The sequence below is a fragment of the Aptenodytes patagonicus genome, chromosome 5 (genome assembly GCF_965638725.1).
Source record: "Aptenodytes patagonicus chromosome 5, bAptPat1.pri.cur, whole genome shotgun sequence".
In the NCBI taxonomy this organism is placed as follows: domain Eukaryota; kingdom Metazoa; phylum Chordata; class Aves; order Sphenisciformes; family Spheniscidae; genus Aptenodytes; species Aptenodytes patagonicus.
Genome location: NC_134953.1, coordinates 42,546,601 through 42,570,814, shown reverse-complemented (window position 1 = coordinate 42,570,814; position 24,214 = coordinate 42,546,601). Strand labels below are relative to the sequence as shown.

The window sequence follows — 24,214 nt, the reverse complement described above, 5'->3', positions numbered from 1 at the left end:
CAGCAGCACATGGGGAAGAACAACCTGTGCTTTCACTGTAAGCTAACAACGGGTGATTTCCAGCAGTGAAAGGAGAGATGTGGGCAGGAAAACATCCTAGGTAGGACTCAGACTTAGTCTGGTGGCCTAGATGACCGCTTAAAGCGTTAATGCATGTCCAGTGGCTCAGGAAACACATCTCAACTGGGATATTTTCAGGGAGGTGGAACAGACTTTCAAGAATTCCAGGAGAATTCAAGGCAGCAATCCTTGCAATGCTCTACAGACCATTGGAAATTGCAAGTGTATTAAAATGTAACATCACATGCATGATCTTTTTTTTCTGTTATTTTTGTCTAATATATCTGCTCCTGTCCAAAAGATACCAGAAAACACCTTTGAACCCCAGTGTGTAGTGCAATTATCTGCTGGAGCTCAAGGGCATCTTGGTGCTTTCTACAGGAATTGCAGGACTGCAAGGCAAGGCATCTCAGACAGAAAATCACTGAACATTTAATTATGGCTTTAAAAACAATCCATTACAGTACTGTGGACTCCCAGTTTAAACAGGAAATTCCAGTGTTCACCACATGGTCCCTGCAGCAGACTGACAGCTGTGCAAACACTGTCTCCCACATCACCTTCAGTAAATAGCTACAGGTTTCTCATCTCAGCAAGACACACAAGCCAGAGAAATGTGAAATCATGCACATGGGAGGAAAAAAAGCCCATGCCACAGTACCAGGTGGGTAGACAAGGTAAAAAGAAACACACCAGACAAAAATCAGCTTGAGGAGAAGGAGGTGGGAATTGCAGGGGACAATAAGATTACCAAGACTGCACCCTGGCAGTGATGAAGGCTGCACTGGCCAGAGCACAGGCAGTATAGAATCATAGAATCATTGAGGTTGGAAAAGACCTCTAAGATCATCGAGTCCAACCGTCAACCCAACACCACCATGCCCACTAAACCATGTCCCTAAGTGCCTCATCTACTCGTCTTTTAAATACCTCCAGGGATGGGGACTCCACCACTTCCCTGGGCAGCCTGTTCCAATGTTTCACCACTCTTTCAGTAAAGAAATTTTTCCTCACGTCATCTAAACCTCCCCTGGCACAACTTGAGGCCATTTCCTCTTGTCCTATCGCTTGTTACTTGGGAGAAGAGACCAACACCCACCTCGCTACAGCCTCCTTTCAGGTAGTTGTAGAGAGCGATGAGGTCTCCCCTCAGCCTCCTTTTCTCCAGGCTAAACAACCCCAGTTCCCTCAGCCGCTCCTCATAAGACTTGTTCTCCAGACCCCTCACCAGCCTCGTTGCCCTTCTCTGGACACGCTCCAGCACCTCAACGTCCTTCTTGTAGTGAGGGGCCCAAAACTGAACACAGTATTCGAGGTGCGGCCTCACCAGTGCCGAGTACAGGGGCACGATCACTTCCCTACTCCTGCTGGCCACACTATTTCTGATACAGGCCAGGATGCCATTGGCTTTCTTGGCCGCCTGGGCACACTGCCGGCTCATGTTCAGCCGGCTGTCGACGAACACCCCCAGGTCCTTCTCTGCTGGGCAGCTTTCCAGCCACTCTTCCCCAAGCCTGTAGTGCTGCATGGGGTTGTTGTGGATGAAGTGCAGGACCCGGCACTTGGCCTTGTTGAACCTCATACAATTGGTCTGGGCCCATCGATCCAGCCTGTCCAGGTCCCTCTGCAGAGCCTTCCTACCCTCGAGCAGATCAACACTCCCGCCCAACTTGGTGTGGTCTGCAAACTTACTGAGGGTGCACTCAATCCCCTCATCCAGATCATCGATAAAGATATTAAACAAGACCGGCCCCAGTACTGAGCCCTGGGGAACACCGCTTGTGACCGACCACCAACTGGATTGAACTCCATTCACCACAACTCTCTGGGCCCAGCCGTCCAGCCAGTTTTTCACCCAGCGCAGAGTACACCTGTCTAAGCCATGAGCCGCCAGCTTCTCTAAGAGAATGCTGTGGGAGACGGTGTCAAAGGCCTTGCTGAAGTCCAGGTAGACCACATCCACAGCCCTTCCCTCATCCACTAGGCGGGTCACCTGGTCATAGAAGGAGATCAGGTTGGTCAAGCAGGACCTGCCTTTCATGAATCCGTGCTGGCTGGGCCTGATCCCCTGATTGTCCCGCTCATGCCTTGTGAGCATGTGAGCATGTAGGTCCATACAGTAGGTCCAGGGAAGAGGCTTTTGCCTCTGCTGCGCACTGGGGAGGCCACAGCTCCATACTGGGACTTTTAGGGTACACAGTATAACACCTACATAACAAACTGGACCAAGTCCTGTACAGGGCTACTGCATTGGTGAGGTGGAGGTCAGGAGAGGCTGGGGGAGCTGGGCTTGCTCAGCTGGAGATGAGGAGGTGAAGGGGGATCCAACAGCATCTCCCCCTTCCCAAAGGGGTCCCGGAGATGCTGGGGCCAGACTCTGCTCAGAGGGGCACAGGGAGAACCCCAGAGGCACCAGCACAATCTGCAGATCCCAAGTCAGACTTTCTCTTACCAATTCACAAAGGATGTAGGGTGTTACTTGTCACATCAGTTATGACACAGTGCAAGCCACTTCTCCCCTATCTCTTCCCAGCTGCATTACAGGAAAGGGTATGACTGAGAGGGATAGCTTTGTAACATTGCTATGGTGTTCGCATCACCTGTTAACACAACTGTCCAAGTCTATCCAGGAGTCAGAGAGAGGATAGCAGGTTGATTTTGATCAATTGAATAAGGACCAACACTGCGTTCACTCCCTAAATAAAAAAATGAAAAGAAAATCTCTAATCACTTGCCCTTCCCCTTGATCATAGTGAAAAAGATAAGAATTGATTACATTTAATTCAGAGAAGGACATTTATAAGTGCAAATCTATGTGCGAATTGTATCACCTTACTTGGGAGCAATGTACCTTCCAGCAGATCTAGACGTCACTTAATGATACTGGCTTTAACACAGTTTAAAAAAGTACTTTGTACACTGGACAGTGCACCTGCCACAAGAGGTGGTGAAGGCAAATGGGAACAGCAGGAGGTTTTACACAAAGTTATGGGCAATAGGTCCATAAACAGATACTGAAAGGACTGGGAAGGGTTATTCCTTCCAACAACAGCTGTAGATGTTAGTGACCACAAGGTGATGGACCACCAGGCAGAGAAAACTGGGCTGGACTAACCTCTAGATCTGACCCAGCAAATCAGATTTTGGTCCCCTGTTCTCAGACAAACACAGGCAGTTGGGTTGGAGTTGTTTTCCTTCAGTTGGAGCCATAAACACCATCCACATCCACACTTAGAAAGAGACCCAGCTTTACCGATGTTTTTCCCACACTCACCTTTATAAAAGCAAAGGCTATCAGCCCAGCTGAGGGGTCTCACAGCTCCTGCAGAAGGAGATGGGGAGATGTCAGCCCCTTGGATGGATAGACAGTATGACAGTACAGGGAAGTGATGCCTGGCATGCAGAGGAGACGGAGACGGGGCACACGGCGGCAGCAGAGGACTGATCGTCACTTCTTGCTGGTGCGCGGCACAGCGCTCTTCATCTCTCTTAAGACAACTCTATTTGAACTGTCTGGAAGGTGGAGTAGCAAGAACAGAGAAGACTAAATGTAAACACACTGAGATATTAAACATATAAATCATTAGGCAATACCATAGTTTAGAAAGTACCCAGAATTTGTTTGTGCAGGCCGGCTGTTTAGGTAGAGTCAAATAACTATGGACGTTTAAAGGTGATTTCCATCGATAAAGTGATTTAATTGATAACTCTGAAGAAAGTTTCCAGCTTCACATTTCAATGACCATTTATTTATCTATTACAAGAGAAATAATTAAGTTATTACAAGGGAAGATTGAAGTCTAAAATGGATTTCCAATGGCAGATCTTGTGTTTTAGAAATGATGATGTGCCAGACAGAGCTCTACAACCCTTTGTTATATGATGTTATGGACAGAGCTGTTAAATGTGAACTGGAGATTAAATTCCAGGCAACAGTCTAAAAACATCTGTACCGGGTCTGGCTGGGATGGAGTTAACTTTCTTCACAGCACAGGGATGGGACACAGCCAATTGGCCAAAGCAATGCTCCATACCATACAATGTCATGCTCAGCAATAAAAACTGGAGAGGGGGGGTGTTGACTTCCAGGGTAGCTGTCACTTGAAGACTGGCTGGGCATTGGTCTGCTCATGGGAGGTGGTGAGTGATTGCCTTGGCATAATTTGATTTTATTCTCTTTCCTTCACTTACTAAACTGTCTCTCTCTCAACCCAGTTTTCTTGCTTTTGCTCTTCCTATTCCCTCCACCTGTCCCACTTGGGGGTGGGGGGTGGAGTGAGCGAGTAGCTGTGTGGGTGCTTAGCTGTTGGCTGGGGTCAACCCACCACAAAATCCTTGTTCTTCACACCCTTACAGGAAAGTACAAAGAGTGCCTAAGCATCCTATCCTACATACACACTGCAGGCAGGGATAGTTATCCTTCTCCATTACCCATGTCAGGGCTGTGGTTGTCTTCTGCCCTGCCTTCCTGGATTGTTTTGCTTTGGAAATCACAGTGCAGGCTCAAGAGGGAAAGATGTCTTCTGGCTGTCTACCTGGAGTGGACCTGAGATGTGTCCAAGACATGCACTTAGATTTGGCAATTGGTCACACTCTTTAAACATAGCCATAGTAGAACATTGGTCCATCATTTAGAGATTTGGAGGTTAAGAGTGTCTTGCTTTTAGGGTACAGAAGCCACACTTCACTGAGTAAGACACCTTTGACTTTCACTTTCCGAGGAAACAGATAACGGAAGTCTATACTCCAGGGAAAGGGCAGAGCAACTCTGGTCACACTTATCTGGAGGCACTGTCCTCCCTGAAAGATGCAACACTAAGGTTGCACTCATAGTCATAAGAATCCCATAGCACTTGAAGAGTGAGACATTATCACAGGTCTTGCAAGATGCTCAGGCCTCTCAAAGGTCATATACAGCTCCTGCTGAAGCATCATCACTGTAGAGGTTGAATGGGATCAAGGAGAGGCCCTTGAGCTTCATTACATAGTCATGACATCAAAGAAGTATTGGTGGGAAAGGATCTCTAGAGGTCTTTATCCACTGTTCCACTAGAAACAAGACTATTCCCAGTACTGGATCAGATTGGCCCTGGCTTTGAGTAGTTGTTTTGGAAATCACCCAGGCTGGAGATCTCCCACCTCTGTGGTGACCGTCCCAGGGCTGCTCCCCGGTCCCCAGAGAAAGAAGCATTTCCACACATCTAGCGTCAACATCCAAAGGTGCAACAACATTTTCCCTTATCATATCATCTGCCAATACAAAGAGGCATATCTTTCTATCACCTTTTGCCCTCCAAGGAGTCACAGGCAGCTCTCAGACCGCTCTCAGCCTACCCATGGCCAGACCCAATAAACTCAGCTCCATCCACCTCCCATTGTAGGGTTGCTGCCAGTTTGTCAGCCTCTATGGGTCATCACCGGTATCACCACATCCCTCACACCAGGCAGACCAAAACTGGACCTAGCATCCAGATGCGGCCTCCCTTGCACCAAACAGTGGGGGTGATAACTAACTGAGACCAGGCAGCCACCTGTCTGCTCCTGTAGCCCAGACTGTGGTTCTCCACCTTTGCAGTGAGAGCACATTGTTGGCTCGTGTTCAGTTTGGTGTCCGCCACCCCTCCGAGGTCCTTTCCAGTAAGGCTGCCATGCCACAGCTCCTAATCAGAGCATTATCGTGCCCTGCCCTCATCCAGGGCTGCCTGCCACCGGCACATACTTCAGGCAGGTGCTTGGCCCCAAAGCAGAAACATGTCATACATCCAAGAGTTCTCACCCAAGTTATGCAGCCCTTTCTTGCAGCACTCTTGCTTTCTTTGCAAGCAGTCCACACGGCATGTTCACCAGTGAGCACAGAGCTTTTTCCATTGCAATGTACTGTTCTTCTTTAGGTGCTTTCACTATCCATCGTGCTCCAGTTTAATAATCATATTTTCTATAAAATTACTGCCAAAGATTCTGTCTTAATTCTTGATATTTCTCTTTTGGTCTCAGATCTTTGACTGTCTTAATACTCTTCTATGACTACCTTCCTACCTGCTTTTACCAGGCCACAGCTTCGCAAGAAAATGAACATTTAAAAAATTCTACTGAACTCTCTTGCAAATTAAGCTGGCAGTGAGAATCCAGATAACCATCCAGTACAATAAACCATTCCCAAGCACATTTAACATACAGACCATTTGGTTGTAGGCCAAACATTTATGAGGTTTGAGAAATCTCCTTTTCATGAATAAACAAGTAAATTGTAGTGACAAACCACTGCCCAGCCCCCTGGCAGATGTACAACCGTGCAGTCCAGCAGGTCTTTTAAAAGACAGCAGCTACAACTGAATTCCATTCAGGACCTCCCATGCCCCTGAGCTGAATGAAAAGCCAGAGATGCCCCAAGCCCTAGGACCACAGTGGACTTCAGCTTTGACACATCTATGTCCTAGGCACCTGATGCCCAAAGAGAATGGCCAGCTCTGAACTGCTGCCTGAGCCATCAGCGTGGTGCATGGAGAGAGGGGGTATCGGAGGTGATCCACAGCAGGCGGGGTGCAGAGCAAGGTGCCAACTGGTACTCTCCGTAGGAGGTACTGAGAAGGGGGACATAACCTCCTGACGCTTCTTCCCAGGGAAACAGTGCCAAGAAGAGAAAACCTCCCACCAAATCAGAATTCACAGCTCTAAACTCTTACATATTGAAGGGTCAGTTATATGGTCAATCTTTTTTTAAAAAAAATGAGGAAGCCCCAGACTGAACACCTGTTCTCCTCCACGACTGCCCCACAACTCACATGGCAAGGGGAGACGGGGCTCCAACTTCTCTCCAAGGAGTGCCTATTAAATTTAGCCTTGAGGTCAACTTGGAGCTCCCATTGAAGATTGATGAGTATCAACACCCTCAGCAGGTAAACCCTGTCCCTTAGGTGCAAAGAGCTCCACATAAGGCACTTTACATCAATCTGCTGCTAAACACCTATGCCAAAGTGTCAGGTTGTGGTGTCCCCCATACCACAGTGATCCTATCAGCAGTCCTTTGGAACTTCTCTCACCTACGCAGCTAGGTAAGGATAGTAATCCAAATACTTGGATTACCCTGTCACCCACTCTCAAGGCTGGCAGGATGGGAACTTGTTTTCCTGAGTTGTGGCTACCAGACAAACTGCTGGCAGTGCATTAAAGATGAGAGGGGCAGCTCTGCAATGACGACAACAACAGGCAGGGCGAAAATCCTTCAGCTCCTGCCTGTGGGCTCCAAGAAGCATTATCAGGCCAATGAAGATGTCCTTAGAAACTGCTGGTTGTCACCTCCTGGCGGATGTCTTCTGTAACTATTGTCCAGAAATTTCATCTTTCCCCAGGCAGAGGCGGTGCACACATGCCACCACCCCTCAGCACTATCTACTCCAGTCTCAGCATCTCAGGATCCCACTTTCCTAACATCAAGCCATAGCTTCTTGCAAAATACAAGCTACTGCCACGCATGCTTACACAAAAACTCCAGGTGTTGGAGACAGCCCATCGACACTTTCTGGAAGCTGTCACACCCTCAAGCAATTCCTGCTGGGAGCACTTCCAGGTGGGCAGGTTTTGATTATGCTAGAAGCTGTTCAGTAGGGTGGATCAGACCCAGTTCCAGAGCATTCCTGGATGACTGGTGTTGGGACGAAGTCAATCCCATGGCAGAGATGGCTTATCACAGAATCACAGACTGGTTGAGGTTGGAAGGGACCTCTGGATGTCATCTTGTCCACCCCCCCACTCATGCAGGGCCTCCTAAAGCTGGTTGCCCAGGACCATGTCCAGATGGCTTCTGAATATCTCCAAGGATGGAGATTCTATCCTGGGCAACCTGCACCAGTGCTTGGTCACTCTCACAGTAAACAAGTGTTTCCTGATGTTCAGAGGGAACCTCTGGTGTTTAATTTTTGCCCATTGCCTCTGGTCCTGTCATTGGGCACCACTGAGAAGAGCCTGGGTCCGTCCTCTTTGCACCCACCCTTCAGGTACCTATGAGATTCCCCCTTTGAGCCTTCTCTTCTCCCGGCTGAAGTCCCACCTCTCTCAGTCTTTCCTCATAGGAGAGATGCTCTGGCACCCTAATCATTTTAGTGGTCCTTTGCTGGATTCTCTCCAGTTGGACTTTCGCTTGTACTAGGAAGCCCAGAACTGGACCCAGCACTGCAGGTCTGGCCTCACCAGTGCTGAGTAGGGGGGAAGGGTCACCTCCCTCAACCTGCTGCCAACACTCCTCTTAATGCAGCCCAGGGACACCATTCGCCTTCTTTGCAGAAGGACACATTGCTGGCTCATGTTCAACTTGGTGTCCACCAGGACCGCCAGGTCCTGCTTTCCAGTTGGGTGGCCCTCAGCATGTAGTGGTGCATGGGACTGTTCCTCCCCAGGTGCAGGACTTTGTACTTCCCCTTTTTGAACTTCATGATGTTCCTGTCCATTTTTCCAGCCTGTCGAGGTCCCTCTGGATGGCAGCATGACCCTCTGGCATATCAGCCACTCCTCCTACTTTGGTGTGATCTGCAAACTTGCTGGGGGTACACTCTGCCCCACCATCCAGAGCATTAATGAAGATGTCAAACAGGACTGGACCCAGTATTGACCCCTGGGGCACACCACTGGTCAATGGCCTCCAACCAGACTTTGCACTGCTGATCACCATGCTCTGGGCCCAGCCATTCAGTCAGTTTTCAACCCACCTCATCCAGCCTGCTCATCCAGCCCCTACAGCAACAGCTTCTCTATGGGGATCTTACGGGAGACAGTGTGAAAGGCCTTAGTGATGTCCAGGTAGACAATATCCACTGCTCTTGCCTCATCTACCAGGCCAGTCCCGTCATTGCAGAAGTTCATCGAGTAGGTCAAGCATCGTTACTCAACACTCCACGCTACTCAAAACTCAACACATGCCAGGTAGATGCACAGCACTTAAGACTCGTTGGGGGCAGAGGTCTTTTGGCAAGACATTGGTTCAAGTACGTATTTCACTGCCCATAACTGATCATCCTGGTGGATTATCAATTGGGTTTTCACAATTAACAGTGTCTAATCTGCCATTTTAACAGCTCTATTTACTCCTTGCAGCTCCTTGCTTGACCACTTTCTCTCGGCAAGGTGGAGCATGGCCTTTCACAGGCTTCTTTAGCTCTTGGCATCCGACCATCCTCAGAAGAGGAGCTCAGCAGCTATCAGCCCCTCCAAGTAACAGCTTGTCCCGCTATAAAGCTTGGTGATGTCCCTTAGACCTGTTCATATATTGCACCAGTCACTTCTTTGGTCTCATCCCAAGAGGCTGCTGTCACTGTGGCCAATACTCCACACTGGCCTTTCTCTCTGCACAGGGGTCCTTGTGCTGCTGTGCTCACCTCCTCCTTAGCCCTCCAGCACTTGCGTCCCTCACTGGGAGGATGAGGTCGGGGCTGGGGCTGAGAGAGGAGCAAGGGGCTGCCAGGAGCCTCGTGCATTTCGGGGAGGAGGAGGAGCGCCAAGGGCAGAGTGGGGTGAGATGGGCAGAGGCCACCAAGGTGGCCAGGGGCTGGGGCATCCCCTGCCCCAGGAGGCACCTGTGGGTGTGCGGGAGGGGGGTGTGTAAGCACAGCTGTGCATACAACGGTGCATGTGTGAGCACAGGTGTGCATGCAGGGTGTGTGTGTGTGCACGCATGTGTGTGTGCTAGGGGGTGTGTGTGTGCATGGGGGTATGTGCAAGGCTGTGTGTGTGCACATGTACGTGTGCAGGAGGGGGTGCGTGTGCTCGCAGGTGGCTGTGCAGGGGTGTGTGTGTGCATGGGTGTGCATGCAGGGGGGTGCGTGTGTAGGGGCATGTGTGCAAGGTGTGTGTGTGTGCATGGGTGTGTGTGCATTGGTGTGTGTGCAGGGGGTGTGCACAGGTGTGTGTGGGGGGTGTGCATGCGGGGGGGTGTGTGCACGTGTGTGTGCACGTGTGTGTGCAGGGGTATGTGCACACATGGGTGTGCACGTGTGTTCATGCATGTGTGTGCACAGGTCTGTGTGCAGGGAGGTGTGCATGGGTGTGTGCAAGGGGCCTGGGTGTGCATGTGGGGAGTGTGTGTGCACAGGTGTCTGTGCAGGGGTGTGTGTGTGTGCAGGGGCGTGTGTGCACGGGTGTGTGTGCATGCATGGGTGTGCGTGCAGGGGGTGTGTTTGCACGGGTGTGTGTGCAGGTGTGGGTGCGTGTGCGGGGGTGTGTGTGTGCAGGGGCTTGGGTGTGCATGTGGGGTGTGCGTGTGCACAGATGTGCGTGCAGGTGTGTGTGCAGAGGTGTGTGTGCAGGGGTGTGCATGTGCATGGGGTGTGTGCAGGGGTGGGTGTGTGCACGGGTGTGCGTGCAGGGGGTGTGTTTGCACGGGTGTGTGTGCAGATGTGGGTGCGCGTGCATGGGTACGTGTTCAGGGGTGCGTGCCTGCCGAGGCGTGTGCGTCCACGCGTGCGTGGCTATGGGCGTGCGTGCGCACCTCCCGCGCGTCTCCGCACCGCCCATGGGCGGGGCGGGGCGGGGCGCGTTCCCTCTGGGGGGCGTGGCGGCGCGGAGGTGCCCGCCCTCGGGCGGGACGGGGCGGGGCGGGCCATGGCGCGGGTGCTGGTGGTGGGCGCGGGGCTGACGGGCAGCGCCTGCGCTGCGCTGCTGCGGGGGGCGGTGCTGGGCCGCATCGCCGTCTGGGACAAGGCGCGCGGCGCAGGTGGGTCCGGCATGCGGCGGCGGGGGGGCGCGTGGCGTGGTGTGGCGTGACGTAGCGTGGCGTGGCGGTCTCTGACTGGCTGTCGCGCAGGGGGCCGTATGAGCACGAGCCGCAGCGTGCGGGACGCCGCCTGCACCGCCGACCTGGGCGCGCAGTACATCACCCTCGAGACGGAGCGCGCGGGGCCGCACCGCAGGTGAGCCCCGCCCCCCCAGCCCCGCCCCGCGCGCGGCTGGCCTGAGGGGAGGCGCTGCCGGGGGGAGCGCGGGCGCCGCGGACTGGGCGAGGGGCGGCAGGGTCGGTCGCCGTGCTGCAGCCGTGCTGTGGCCACAGCCCTCCCTCGGTCTGCCTTCCACCGCCCCCTGCTTTCGGTCTACCCGCCCATCTCTGCCACCTCAGGTGGAAAGTGGGGTGGGAGGCGAGGCAGGTGGCGGTACGCGGGGTCGGGCGGGTTTGGCGGCGAAGCGGCTTGCCCTTCCTGCCCTGCCCTGCCCAGCCCTGCTCATCCCTGCCCATCCCATCCCACGGGTGTCGCGGCTCGGCGGTTTTCACCCGTGGTGCAAATCTGCCCACGTAGGAAACGCAGGCGGGTGTGGCCCCGCTGCTTAAATCCACAGAGGTCTTTGCTTTCAAGAGCTAATGCACCTTAGAGTCGCCTGAATGCTATGCAGGTGACAGGAAAGCTAGGTATGAAAGAAATGTGAGGTGTCTTGCCTTTGCGGGGACACGATGTCTCTGCCCTGAAGAATGGCAGTGGCAGGCTGTGGGGGCGGGGGAAGGATCGCGTTGGTGGGGCCTGCTTGGGCTTGCTGGGTACACATGATGGTTCACTGTAGGCTGGGGAAGGGGATGGTGATGTAACAGCGATGTAAAAATGTGAAATTTGTGTGGAAATCAGGGAAAAGGCAGGTGTGTTTCAGGCACCTGCATCCAGCTGCTGGAATATTCCTGCGCTCCACAGTGGTGATGCAGTTTGTACTGATATTCAGAGTTCTAAGTAACTGTTGTATATGCCCCTGCCACAGTTAGTCCTGAAACCTTCAGGTCAAACCGCTAATAGTTTCTATTACAGGCATAGTAGGTAGCCTTGGTCTTATGTAAAAGGCCAGCCCCCAATAAAATAGCAAGGTTAGTTTGTCATTTTATAAGTATGGTTCCTGTTCATGCATAGCCTGGCTTGAAGCACAGGTTGTATGAGGTTGTTAAAAACTGTTCTCTAAATTTGAAAGTTAGGCCAGTCTTAACTTTAATTGTGAAAAATAATGACAGCTGCCGTTGGTTTCCATGCAGTGTATTTTCATCTCTGTGTCATTTGCTCCCTTTAAGCTTCTACGAGGAACTTCTGTCTCATGGCATCTTGAAACTGCTGACTGCACCCATTGAAGGAATGGTAGTGAAAGAAGGCTCGTGCAATTACATGGCACCCCAGGGCATCTCCTCGGTTGTCAAGTTTTATTTAAAACAGTCAGGTAATTTTTTAGATGCCCTTATATGAAATGAAAGGTTTTAATGATTGTGTTTTTGATGGCATTCTTGAACTGTCTTTCAAATTTAAATCTCCAATGAGAATGTTCAAGTTCCTTGTTTGTTTATGTATGTCTTGAACTTGCTTAGATGGATAAACATGTCTGCGAGCTCTATAAATTTCCAAGTCCTGCAAGCGCTTCACTGACTTCAGCTGCACTGCTGGCATATAAAAATCTCTATACAAATATAATGTCTGTAGGATCAGGAGCCAAGCTTATATTTACACCGCTGGCTTTAGCATATGAAAGTCAGACCTAGCACAATTAGGGCAGAGATAATTTAGTGGCAGTGAGATCATGGTTGAGAAGAGATTTGAGTTGCAACTTGAATGAAGTGAGTGAGTGGGTGTTTTTTCACGAGCATGTACTTAAGTTAACCGTGCTGTTTAACCAAGCAACTGGGAACATAGCAGTGAGCTACATCCTGTGTTTTGTAGAAATGAGCGCTTATGCAGTACGTGAGCCTACTGTGTTGAAACTCCTTTAGAAAAGACTGAAGGAGAAGATCATCTGCTAGTTTAAAGTGTGTAACTACTGCTTTAAGTGTAACGTGGCAGAACCACTTGTACAGTTTAGTGACTAACTAACTAACTCTGGTTTGAAAAATGTTAGCTTTATGAGCAGTCAAGCCTTGCTCCTTTCATGTGATTGTTTTTGTCTTTATTTAATTAGCTGTTTTTTCAGACCCTAATCTTGCAAATAATTAACTACGTTCCTGTCTTCTGATATATGAGAGATGCTAACAGGGCAGCGCTCTCTTTTCCAGTTCCTGGGGGTATGCTTTGGTTGCTTACTCTGTGCTGTCTCCTGCGCTCATTGGATTTCACTCTGAATTGGTTCAGCTCACTAAAGCCACAGTAAACAAACATGACAAAGAGAGCAGCTGGTAATTTTCTCTCTGCTTACTGAGCTGAATCATGTCAGAGAGGAGTCAGATGAATACTAGCCCTAGCACAGGGGAGTGATAGGATCTTTTCAGTTGATGAGGATCCCCTCTTTTAATGTCATATGCTGGCTGTTAAACTGATTCAACCTAATTTGTGAAACTTTGCCCTAAGACTGTCTGTGTGATTTGCTGTTTGCAACTCATCCAGTTACTAAGGGAAACTACTCTGCATTTTCTCTGTGGAATTCACTATTACATATATTTTAACTTCTTTTTCCAAGCAGGTGCAGATGTCTTCTACGAACAGCATGTAACTCACATCTCTCTCCGAGATGGGAAATGGGAAGTCTCCAGGAAAATGGGACCGACAGAACAGTTTGATATAGTTATTCTCACAATGCCTGTTCCACAAATTCTTCAGCTGCAGGGTGACATTGTAAACAGTAAGTTCACACCTCAAAGTCGCAGGTATCTAGCCTAAAATGGCAATTGAGCATCTTGTATAGCAAAGAAACACTCAACAGTCTGAGCTGTCTGTTAATTTCTGCCAGAATAGGGTGAACCTGAAAATGATAGGAGGTAGGTAATTTCAAGGCCGTATGTGTGGCGCATGAGCGGTAACACCTTGATAGCAAAAATATCTAAATAGATGAGTCAATTTTTAATCTGATTTTAATTTTTTGCTGACTTCTAAAACAGGATTTGTCTTTCTGTAACTTCAAAATAGTTATTGAATCGGACAAGAGCCTCAGCTGGTCCCTGCGTGGTGGTTTCCTTGTTGCTATCTCTTTGTTGACATGTCATGCTGATTTTCAGTATGCCCTTGGTATGTCTGCAGTAGGGATGACCCAGGGAGTAAGACTTGAGTAACAGCTGTGCTGTGGGGAAAATCCCTAGGGCATTTCAGTGAGCCTAAAATCACATTAAATGCAGGGGAGGAAAAAGTCCAGATCAGAACTCTTTGGTCTCCAGTTTATAAGATGAAAGCCTCTCAGACCCTCCGGCTTGTTTGCTGTTTCTGGCTGCCCCCTGGGGGTTGTATTCCCTAAACATGAGTAAATCTCGATTATCCTTTCGTCATTTATTGGGGTGAATGTGTTAACAGTGCCATGGAGGCTTAGAAAGAGCAGCTCAGTGCTGAGAAAGAAGTGTAAGTTCAGGTCTGGGCAAGTTTACTAGCTTAGGGGCATTGTCTCAGGTGTGAGACTTCCAGGGCCAGCTTTTCTTTGAAGTCAGACCGATAAATCCTGCTCACCAGTGCTAGCTCTGTGCATAGTCAGTGTCCATCCCCAGTGGGCTCCCAGCAGCGTTGTTTCTGGGAGGGCTGGTTAGCTGAGGTGCTGCCAAGCCTGCGAGCAGATTTGGTGTGTTTGCCATGAGACTTGATCTTTGCAGAACAGCCACCGTGAGGATTTACAGGGCAGAGATCTTGGTGCAGCTCTACAGGAGATGGCTCTGAGGGCTGATGCTGAGCAGAAGCCAGGAAGCCCAGCCAGGCCTCTGCTGACCCTGGCAGAGCCATCTGAAGTGTGCTGGGCTGTGGATTTATCACCTCAGCTGTAGTGTTGTACCAAAGACATGCTGCGTCTGGCTAATAACCTCTCTTTGAACTCAGCATGCTGGCAGCAGTGTAGGGGCATCCATGTGGCAGGAGTCAGTTCTGGTCAGACAGGGCTTGTTGCCTCTCTGCTGCCAGCTCCTGAAGTAGACACTTCAAAATTTGTCAGTTTTCTGCTCTCTGGTTTGTAGAAAAACCACTAGTGCTTGAAAGATGAAGAGCTGACTTTAACGCTTGGCTCTTTGTGCTCTGCTGTATCTTGGATTTTAACGTGTTTAAATACGTGAATGTGATTTGGAAGCTGTCTGTTAAAAGATATCAGAGCAATAGATGGAGGTGGTTAGAGTGAGCTGCCAGGGTCTATCTGAAGTTACTTTATAGTAATCAGGACCTGTATGAGGGAAAAGAAGAGGATGGGGCGGGGGGCAAGAGAAGGATGGATGGCAGCAGGATGTTGAAACTGCAGCAATGTGTCTTATGGTAGCAAATGGAAAATTGATGTCTGATCACGGTAAAGAAGAGAAGTATTTTCATTACAACCTCTTATTTTAAGCTTTGTGCCTAAAGACATAAAGATCCTGTAAGAACATGACTTTCTGCTATTTGTTGTTTTATAAGCTTTCTCATTTCCCCTGTCCCTTTACCATGGAAAGTAATGGTATCCCCACTGAATTTTCTTGGTTAGTGAGTGTGCTCTTTCACTTCATACTCTGAATCGTGTGAGCAGGGTAAACGTATAGACATCCTCTTCAGAACTACATATTTTAGTTTTAATAGCCATGTGTACTGTTCCTCTATATAAAGATAAAATAAACTAATGTTAAAAACATTGACTGGTCACTAACTGAAGCATGGCTTTGCAAGCATTAGAAAGTAAGAGGACAGTGATGTATAACAACTATGATGGGTTGGGCCATTCCCCTGTCTGCAAGGAGAGACATCATCTCGTTTTTTTTGTTTTGTTTTGGTTTTTTTTGTTAGGCTTATTACAATAACGTAACATGGGATATTGCTCGGAGGTGTTTGCAGTCATGGCTGACTCTCAAGCTACTTCGGTTAGCTCAGCTCATAGCAGATGGGAAACCTCAACAGCCCAAACTGTACAAGCATGTGGGGACAGGTGTAATGAGGTGGCTGTTTGATTGCTCAGTGGTGTCATTACTGGGGTAAATGACTGTGGGTGTGGCCCAGCCTGTCCTTTCTAACGGTGGTCAATAGTGAATGTCCTGGGAACAGAAGAAAAGTAGAGGTAGTGTGTAGTACTGTTTTCTCAGAGTCTTCCTGAGGTTCCTCTAGTCTGCATCTCAAGGCCTTCCTCGATCAGAGTTGATGTCTTTGCAAATTGTTTTTCTTGGGGTAATTAAATCCTTTCATGTCCAAAAAGTGGGCACGTCCCCTTCAGAAGATGTAGTTAAGGTGAGCAGTTCATTTCACTTGCTCTTGGAGTGCTGGAACTGTCAGATGCTTTCCACAACATCCTTTTCTTAATCTTCTGTCTAACTGCAGGATTATCTTTTATCTGAGGGAACTCAGCAAATTCTGTCTTCTCCTCCCCTTCTCCCCATTTCTCTTCCTCTCTGTGTGAGACCGGCTTCCAGACTTCTGTCCAATTGTTAATTCTTCATCTCGGGCAACAAGGCTGACTCTCCATACCCTGGAGTTCCTTAGCATTGGAGCTATTGGCTTCTTTACTATGGCTAAGAAGTGAGGGGAAAATAGGTGAGGAGAATGTAAGGAAGGTGTTTCAGAGCCTGAACAGGGTGTAGATTTCAGATCCTTTTTGACTTACAGAGGGTCAGGGTACATCACTGTATCTCTAAATCTCAACCTTATATTGATTGCATGTCAAAGAGCTGAGTTTTGCTGGCAGAGAACAGGGGTTTCCTGGATCCACCTCTCTTGGGATTTAAGATGCAATTGCATGTGAAGCTTAAGGTAGTTAACTGTGGACAGCCGCTGAAAGGAATAGTCGTCCTCTCCCCTCCATGCTGACACTGTACTGCTTTTGCCTCCTCTGTCAGCACTAGTGAGTGGGTACCACTCTGGGAGTCAGATCTGCTCCCTGTTTTGACCCAACAGTGACTCTGATGGTGCAAATGAATATTAGTTTTCACTTGGCTATGCAAGCTGATCTGACTTGTTGAGTGACTGCCTGGTCGCTAGCCTTAGCCTGCACATATGCTGAGGCTGCTTCCTTACCCGTGAAGCAGTTCAGTCATCTGTATGCTCTGGTCTTCCAAATCCAGAGGCAAAATTTGGTGATTCTAATGGAAGACATATTTGTGCATTCCTGGTATACAAACTAGCAATTCCAGTTGCTCCTGGACAGGGAGGTTCCTGCTCCTTGTTGCAAACTTCCCCCTTGCTGTCACTCAGGGTGGGAGGAATCATTTTGCTGCTGTACTCACGCTGCAGCTGAAATGAGGGATGTGCAGAGTTGGAGGAAGGGGAGGGCTTTTTCCTTCTAGCAACAGCAGCCTGTGTGGCCAGCTCAAAGGTCACATGTAACTAATCTGAGACTGCAGGCAAGGGGCTTAAAGTGAAGAGGGGCAGGATTTAGGAGTACAGCTACCTTAATTGCTGATCTTGAAGGCCTTCATTATATCAAAGACAGACACTGAAGCTAAATGAAAGAGGTGGCTTGGCACCTTGTGGTAATATTGATCTCAGTTACTGTTGTGATTTGTGATGAGCAGTGTCAATGGAGCGAGCTTTGGCAATTTCCCCAACAGCCCTGTTTTTGACTGTAACTAGCCTTTACTGCACGCCCTCCCTTTGTTTCAGTGTATCATCCCTACTTTGACAGCTTCTTAAATAGAGGCAGCTAGTTTAAAGATCTTCCATATCCTCCATCATTTTCGTCCACTTTTCCTATCTGAGGTTGCTCTATGAGATGCCTTTTCACATCAGTTTTGCTGCACACTGGAGATTGAACTGCTGACTGTGGACCTGCGCCAGGTTCCATTTTAGCCACTTAGGTATAATTGGATCTATCAGTTCAAAGCCGAATTAAGTTTTAAATGGATTTTGATGAGGGATTGTTAGCATTAACGTACAGATAAAGGCTGTAAAGTAAGTGAAGATGCAAAGGAACAGCTGTGTGGAGTAGGTGATGCTTTGATCCATTAATAAGCATTGGAATTAGCCTTTGATATTTGTGCATAAAAGAACCTGAGTTGGAGACTTCAGATGACTAGCCAGAAGTGGTAATTCACCCCTTGCAGGAATTCACCATTTTCCTGTTTGAGCCTTGAGATTGACTCTGTCACATCAGTACTTTCCCTTTGCTTGAGAATATTTAACTGTCTAAATATTGTATTTTTAAGCAGTGGTCCCATAGATGATTACTGTAAACATGGAGCATGTTTCTTTAATAACAAAACAGTTTGGACATCTATGCCTGTGTTTTCAGAGATGTCTCCTGAAATTTAGGCTCCTATATTTGTAGTTGGGTGCTTCAACAAAAGCATCATGCACATGTGTGTGTTGTGAGTTCCTCTTCATTGCAGAACTAGTATGTGTGCCTACACTACGTGAATGGCCAGCACCTGGCAATCGAGTTACCTTAATGTAGGTGCCTTTAGGTCCAGTGGCTGATCTGCTCTTCAATTTGCAAATGTTAACTTGTATCTTTATTTCAATGTCTTTAGGACATCTTTCTTTAGACACCTTTAGTATCCTGTTGTAGAAAGCAAATGAGATGAGGCTTACCAATTTGAAACAGACCAAATTTTGCCTTCAGTGAGATGACTTACTAGTTCTTGAGTTTGTGTTCTGGCTTTAGGAATGAAGACTACTGACAGGGGAAATCACAGCCTACTTGAGGGAGGTCTTCTTTCACCTCCCAAGTTTTTTGAAAATAACTTCTAATTTACATGATATTCAGAGCATTAAGATTTTGAAATAATGACCCTCCCAAATTTTATGTTCAGTGGCAAAGTTTCCATTTTAATACTTAAAGCTCTGCAGACTAAAGCTTTTGTTAGGCTGATTTATTAGTTTGTGTCTTTTTCCTGTTCTTTAACCTTTTAGATGAGCCTGAACATTATGTCATTGTGAAGCTGTATACATTTAGGAGGAGACAGAATTAAGTGGCCTTTGGCAACCTAGAATTATCATTTCAAATGGACTGTGTGAGAAATGACTGTTCCAGAATTTCTTCTCTTATTAGTATAAAGTCAAAACTTAGATTAATGGAGAAGTTAGTGTAATACACACGTGTTTTAATTTATATATATAAAATATATATATGTATATATACACACACATATATATGTATATGTCTGTATTTACATATATAAAGTATTTTGTTCTGTTTACTTGTATTCTTTTGTTTTGTTTGTTTGCATTCTTTGAATTTTGCCAGCATTTATCAATTCATAACTGAAAGGGGGCAGGGAAGGAAGTGGCTTGCCTATGGCCAATCTTTTTAGATTTATTCATCTTTATTCATCTTCATTTTCAACCTTTATTCATTCCTTCTACAGCTATCATGCCCAAATAGACTTATCAGTTGCATATTTAGCAATAGCAGAGACAGAAGTAGTAATAATGCTGCTGGAAGTCATAAGCTTTGAAATCTCTTCAACTAATGAAGTTGTTGAATTGGTAGTCTGTGAAACAGGCATTCTTAGGGCTCTTTGATACTGGCATCTGATGAAATTACTCTTCACTGATTTGATTTGGTTGGTTTCCATTCAGAAATTGTGTTCCCCCTGTGTTTACTTGAAGTTACAGTAGAATTACTAAACCAAATTAATCAAAAGAAAAAAAATCTTTTTTGCAATGTCTTCATTTTTCCCCTGCTTTCCTTTCTTTACATAACATGCGGTATGTGAAGGGTTAGTAACTTTCTAAGCTTTTAAAATAGCTGAGTACTAGTATTGGGTTGAGGCAGGAGGGGAAAAGGGTTAGCTCCTTGCAACATGTTTGGAACAACAATAGGTGGCAGCAATCAAATGATGTTTAGGATATTCAGCTTGAATAACTACATTAAATATAGTGCACTTATTTTATTTGGTCTTTACGTATTTTGGTAGTAAATATTGTAGTTATGCAGAAGGTAAAAGGAAAATGCATAAATGTTTCTGAGTTTTGTAATGTAAATTTGGTGTCAGAAAATGAATAAATTTGCTTAAAAAGCAGGATCTTTGCAAATGAAAGGACTAGATTTTGCAAATGTTCATCATCTAAGTATTTCAGACATGCTGGACTGTTGTATTGGCTGCTGATGTTAGAAAAAGCCTAGATTTATATACAAGATTCCATATGATCACTAAGCAATATAGTCCTTTTCTGTGCATTTTCAAATCAGATTGACAAACTTTTTATTGGTTCTCTTTTTAGTAAGACATTTGGCAACATGGCAATTAAAGATTGCAACAATTTGCAGTAGTTTTTATCTGTGTGTTCAGAATGTTTTCATTAAGTTGCTGTACTTGGAATTTAAAATTACAGTTCTGCATGTTTAATCTGCTAATGAATGGCTTGGCTTTTGTTTCAAGCCTGACCTATTTTTTTTCCATCTGTGTGAATGTCCCACGTTTTAAATAATACAAGCTGATGAGAAGATACAAGTAAAATAGGACTGTATTTACATAGGGAGGCTTTATAATGTGAATTAGGAAGGCACAACTCTGATAATTTTTCATGAGTCCCAAGTTCTTGCTGAGTGAATGTGTTTAGTTTTGGATAGCATGATGATAAATTCTGAATTTTGTAGTTCCAGTTCCAAGCAATCTTAGCAGGGCTTATCCAGGCTTTGAGTTTGTTCTCATTACCTAACATATCTAAAATGTCTAGTGTAAACATGTACACTGATTTGTTAGTTACTTATCAGACCTTAGGAGCTGAGGTCACACTGTGCAAATATTTGTGCTTTCTGGAAGTACAAGCAGTTGTTAGTTTTGCATGAGATTAGCTGTTGATATTAATGTGGTCCTTTAAAAACCTATCACTCATTTGACATGGAAGCATCCTAATATTGACTGAGGTTGTGATAGTGGAAGGATCTGTGGTGGTAAAATTGGGCAATACAGTCTGATAGAAGTGCGAGAGGCTATCGTCTGGATTATCAGTGCTGCAGCTGAAACACGGTGTGTCTTACTCTGTAGTGAAACCCTCTGTCCTTGCCTGTAGGAGAGCTGTTTGCACGATGCAGCCGGACAGAATACAGCTCTCCTTACCTGCAACCTAACAGTTATGATGAGCTGTTCTCCGTTTTCTTTCTGGCTGTGGATTTCACCTGTGAAAACAGGGCATCCTGTCCCTACCTCCCACTGCTGGTGTCAGCTCCACCTCTTACCTTCTACTGCACTGTTTTGTACCCTCCTGCGAATTGATCTGACTCACCAATCCAGCAAGGGGGGGGGGAAGCGAGGGAGGGAGGGAGAGAGGGAGGGGGGAGAGAGAGAGAGATGTATGTAAGCGTGGGGTTGGTTTTGCTCGGTCAAGGAGTTTGATTAGCTCGTGGAATGGTCTGACAAGCATGAGAAAGCAGGCAGAAAGGAGAGGGTGGGACTACAGATCTGGGAGCAGAGGAGGGTCTAAGGAGAAGCAGCAGCGCATGCTTGTCTGTTCAGCTGCCGCTGAAACCACTACGTCAGCCTTTAAAGCAGGCGAAGTTGTTACATGTTCTCTGCCTTCTGCAGCTCAGGTATACCCTCCTTTCTTAGGGAGTACTTTTTAAAAAAAGACTACTGGAGCTGGAATTGAACATCGGGGGGGGGAAATCAGAGTAGGCTATGTATATTCATAAGTGTGTGTTTGACTTAGCCTATTTTTAGGTGTTTCTTTAGATCTAGGGTGCTTATAATGGACTTGTTCTGCAGTTATTAGTTGAACACATTGAAAGCCTATCAAAAGGCAAATAGGCTACCACACCGATTCCAGTGACCCTTTTCGTCTGAGAAGTGAGGATTAAACCCGATATGTGTGAGCATGAGAGGTTTGAAAAGGAGAATGAAATAGAATATATATTAGATAAAGGGCTACTTCGCATTTTATTGTTGTCAGTCAACATTGTCTGCCTTTGGTAGAAAGGTGAAACTTTGATTTGACAGATCTCAGAGTAAAACAGAAGGAAAAAAGCAAGATACAATGCTGGAAGAGGAAAGTATGCTGCCTTTTGTCTCCAGACTTGGAGGGAGTGGGGCAGCTGCTTCCCACTCCAAGGCAACCTGCATTAGATCCTTTGGCCAGACCAGGATGACAGCTCTTAAACAGAAACCTGGTAGAGGGGGTCTCATTCCATCGCAGCATCTCTTTTTAGTGCCTGGTAACGGTGCAGAAACATTTCTTCCAGCAGTCCCTATTACTTGTTCTACCCTACCTCCAGCAAGTCAGCTGTATCAGCACAACTGTCTGTGGGACCACAATAACACAGTTTCCCCCACCCCCTTCCCCCCTAAAAAGGCGGGGGAGTTATTTTTAGCAGAATCAGTGGTGTGATCTTCAGTTCACCATGTGGCCCACAGACTTACTGGCACATTATGCACTTTCAGCAAGGGTAGGAGAGGAGCACAGGGGCTGTGCAAGTGAGTGAACTGTATGAGCAAAGAAATGCTCATGAATCTGTGGTTTGAATTCTAAGCTTAGGTTTCCTGTGTAGTCCCAGGAGAGATTCAGAGCACCTGCACATTAAACTGGCAGCAGATTGTGCAGATTTAGCTAAACCGGTTTTAAAAAAAAGGTACTTCTGACATGTTCTTTTGTTTGTTGACGCATTTAATTCAGCCTGATCTGGCTATCTGTAATTACTGTAACCTGGACATGCTTCTCTTCCTGTCCCTACTGCCTATGCTGGTTGGCAGAGTGCTTCAATACCAGGGGACTTGATCACAGAACTTTATTTAATGCTTGTTTAGCCTCTTTATGTCATTCCAGTAGTGTTTCTCAAAATAGAGAATGGGACCCCAGGAATCAGCTAAACATGAGCCCATGTGTGTATGCACACGTTATTTTTTTTTCTAAGTAATAAAGGTGATGGTATTTGAACAAAGGACATACTTGGAACAGAACAAATAAATGCTCTAAAATTTGTTTATCTCAACAATAAACACAGATACCTCTCAGTTTTTCCCAACAGCAGACAGTCTTTGGTACTGTCCAGGGATCGTGTTTAGGTAGAGAAACCTTTCCAAAGCTGCTCTTTGCCATGAGCCTAAAGCAAAAAAACGTTCCCTGCCAAAAAATGTGACCAAACTGAGCAATTCTGAAACTTCTTTATTTGTGTCTCGTGGGACACGTGTTTAATGAGCTGATGGTTTCTGTGTTGTAAGAAGCTTGGATGTGCTACTACGAACTTATTCTTCAGTAAGTCTAGTTAAGGCATCTATATCAGACTTGAATTTTTAGATCCTGAATCTAAAATGGTTTTGGTGGTTGATTTTGGGCAACAATGATAATGTACATCTCACTTCTCCCTTTGAGTAAAATCCTTTTTTGTTTGAAGTTTTGCTCTTGGTTGGTTGGTTTTTTTTGGGGGTGGTGGGTGGGGAAACGCATTTAGAAAAGCTCTCTGTCCTGTCCTGTTGCCACACCTGCTCAGCATGCTTGGGAGAGAAATGTGTGAAGGTGACCATAGGCTGACTTTCATGACTTTATAGCCTTCATTTTGATGTGAAATCTACAACTCAAACTGTTGCTTTAATAGAGTTGAAAACCTTTGAAAAGTCTGGTGCAGGTTTGCAAGCAGTCTTAACATTTAATTGCTTACTTTGGGATTTTTTTTTTTTTTTTTAGTTAGTGCTGCAATCAAATAGGCAGACAGAAGTCTTCACTGGAACACAATTTTTTAATGCTATGTGCATTTTAATATATTCTCATAGCTTACCTCTAGACTGGATGGGTTTTTGTGGATTTCTAGGGGTTTTTTAATAGGTGCTGGCCACTCACACCACTGTAATTGAGACTGTTCTTTATAAAGATTATCTTTACCTCCCATGGATGCATCTGCAAGCTTTTAAGTTATTTTTGCAGTCCACATCTGGATTAGAGCAGGAAAAAAAATAATATTAACTTTAAACTTCAATGAAAGTTTGGCTCCATTGGGTCAAACATAAAATTTGCATTGAGCTTGCAGTCAGCTTTTCACACTTGGCATCATAATTTCCAAGAATGTATGGTATGCTCTTGTATTAAAAAACCCTCAGGAATAACTTACCCTCGGACACTTTCTGTAGAAATTAAGTTCTGTTCCTTTTCCTGCTATCAGGTGAGATGAGGTAGGTGCTAGAGATTTTTGTTTTGCAGAAGTGTTGCAATGCACGTTGTCAGCCTTAAAGGTGTCAGATGGGTCAGCTCACTGATGTGGCTGAAAACTAACACTAGGGGAAAAATCCCACAACTAAAAAGGCTTGTGTTTGTGTCAGCAGGTTGGTCTGGTTTAGTCTGTGGCTTTGTGGGCTCTAGAGCTGAGCAAACCTGAGAGAGATGTGAACCCCCTCTCTATTTAGAAATTTGCAGTTGGGTCAGTTAAAGCT

The 24,214-nt window shown here is 46.5% G+C and overlaps 1 protein-coding gene across 2 annotated transcripts in view; it reads left to right on the top strand.

The window, feature by feature from the left end:
• The first annotated feature begins 10,650 nt into the window (after positions 1-10,650).
• Positions 10,651-24,214, top strand: part of RNLS (renalase, FAD dependent amine oxidase) — a 77,751-nt gene continuing 64,187 nt past the window's right edge. Inside the window, exons 1-4 of one of the 2 annotated variants that reach the window (XM_076339515.1) lie at positions 10,651-10,762; positions 10,853-10,958; positions 12,089-12,231; positions 13,459-13,617. In XM_076339515.1, the coding sequence (XP_076195630.1) occupies positions 10,651-10,762; positions 10,853-10,958; positions 12,089-12,231; positions 13,459-13,617 (520 nt within the window). Of the gene's footprint in view, positions 10,763-10,852; positions 10,959-12,088; positions 12,232-13,455; positions 13,618-24,214 lie in introns of both variants that reach the window. The other variant, XM_076339514.1, reaches the window with a different exon arrangement.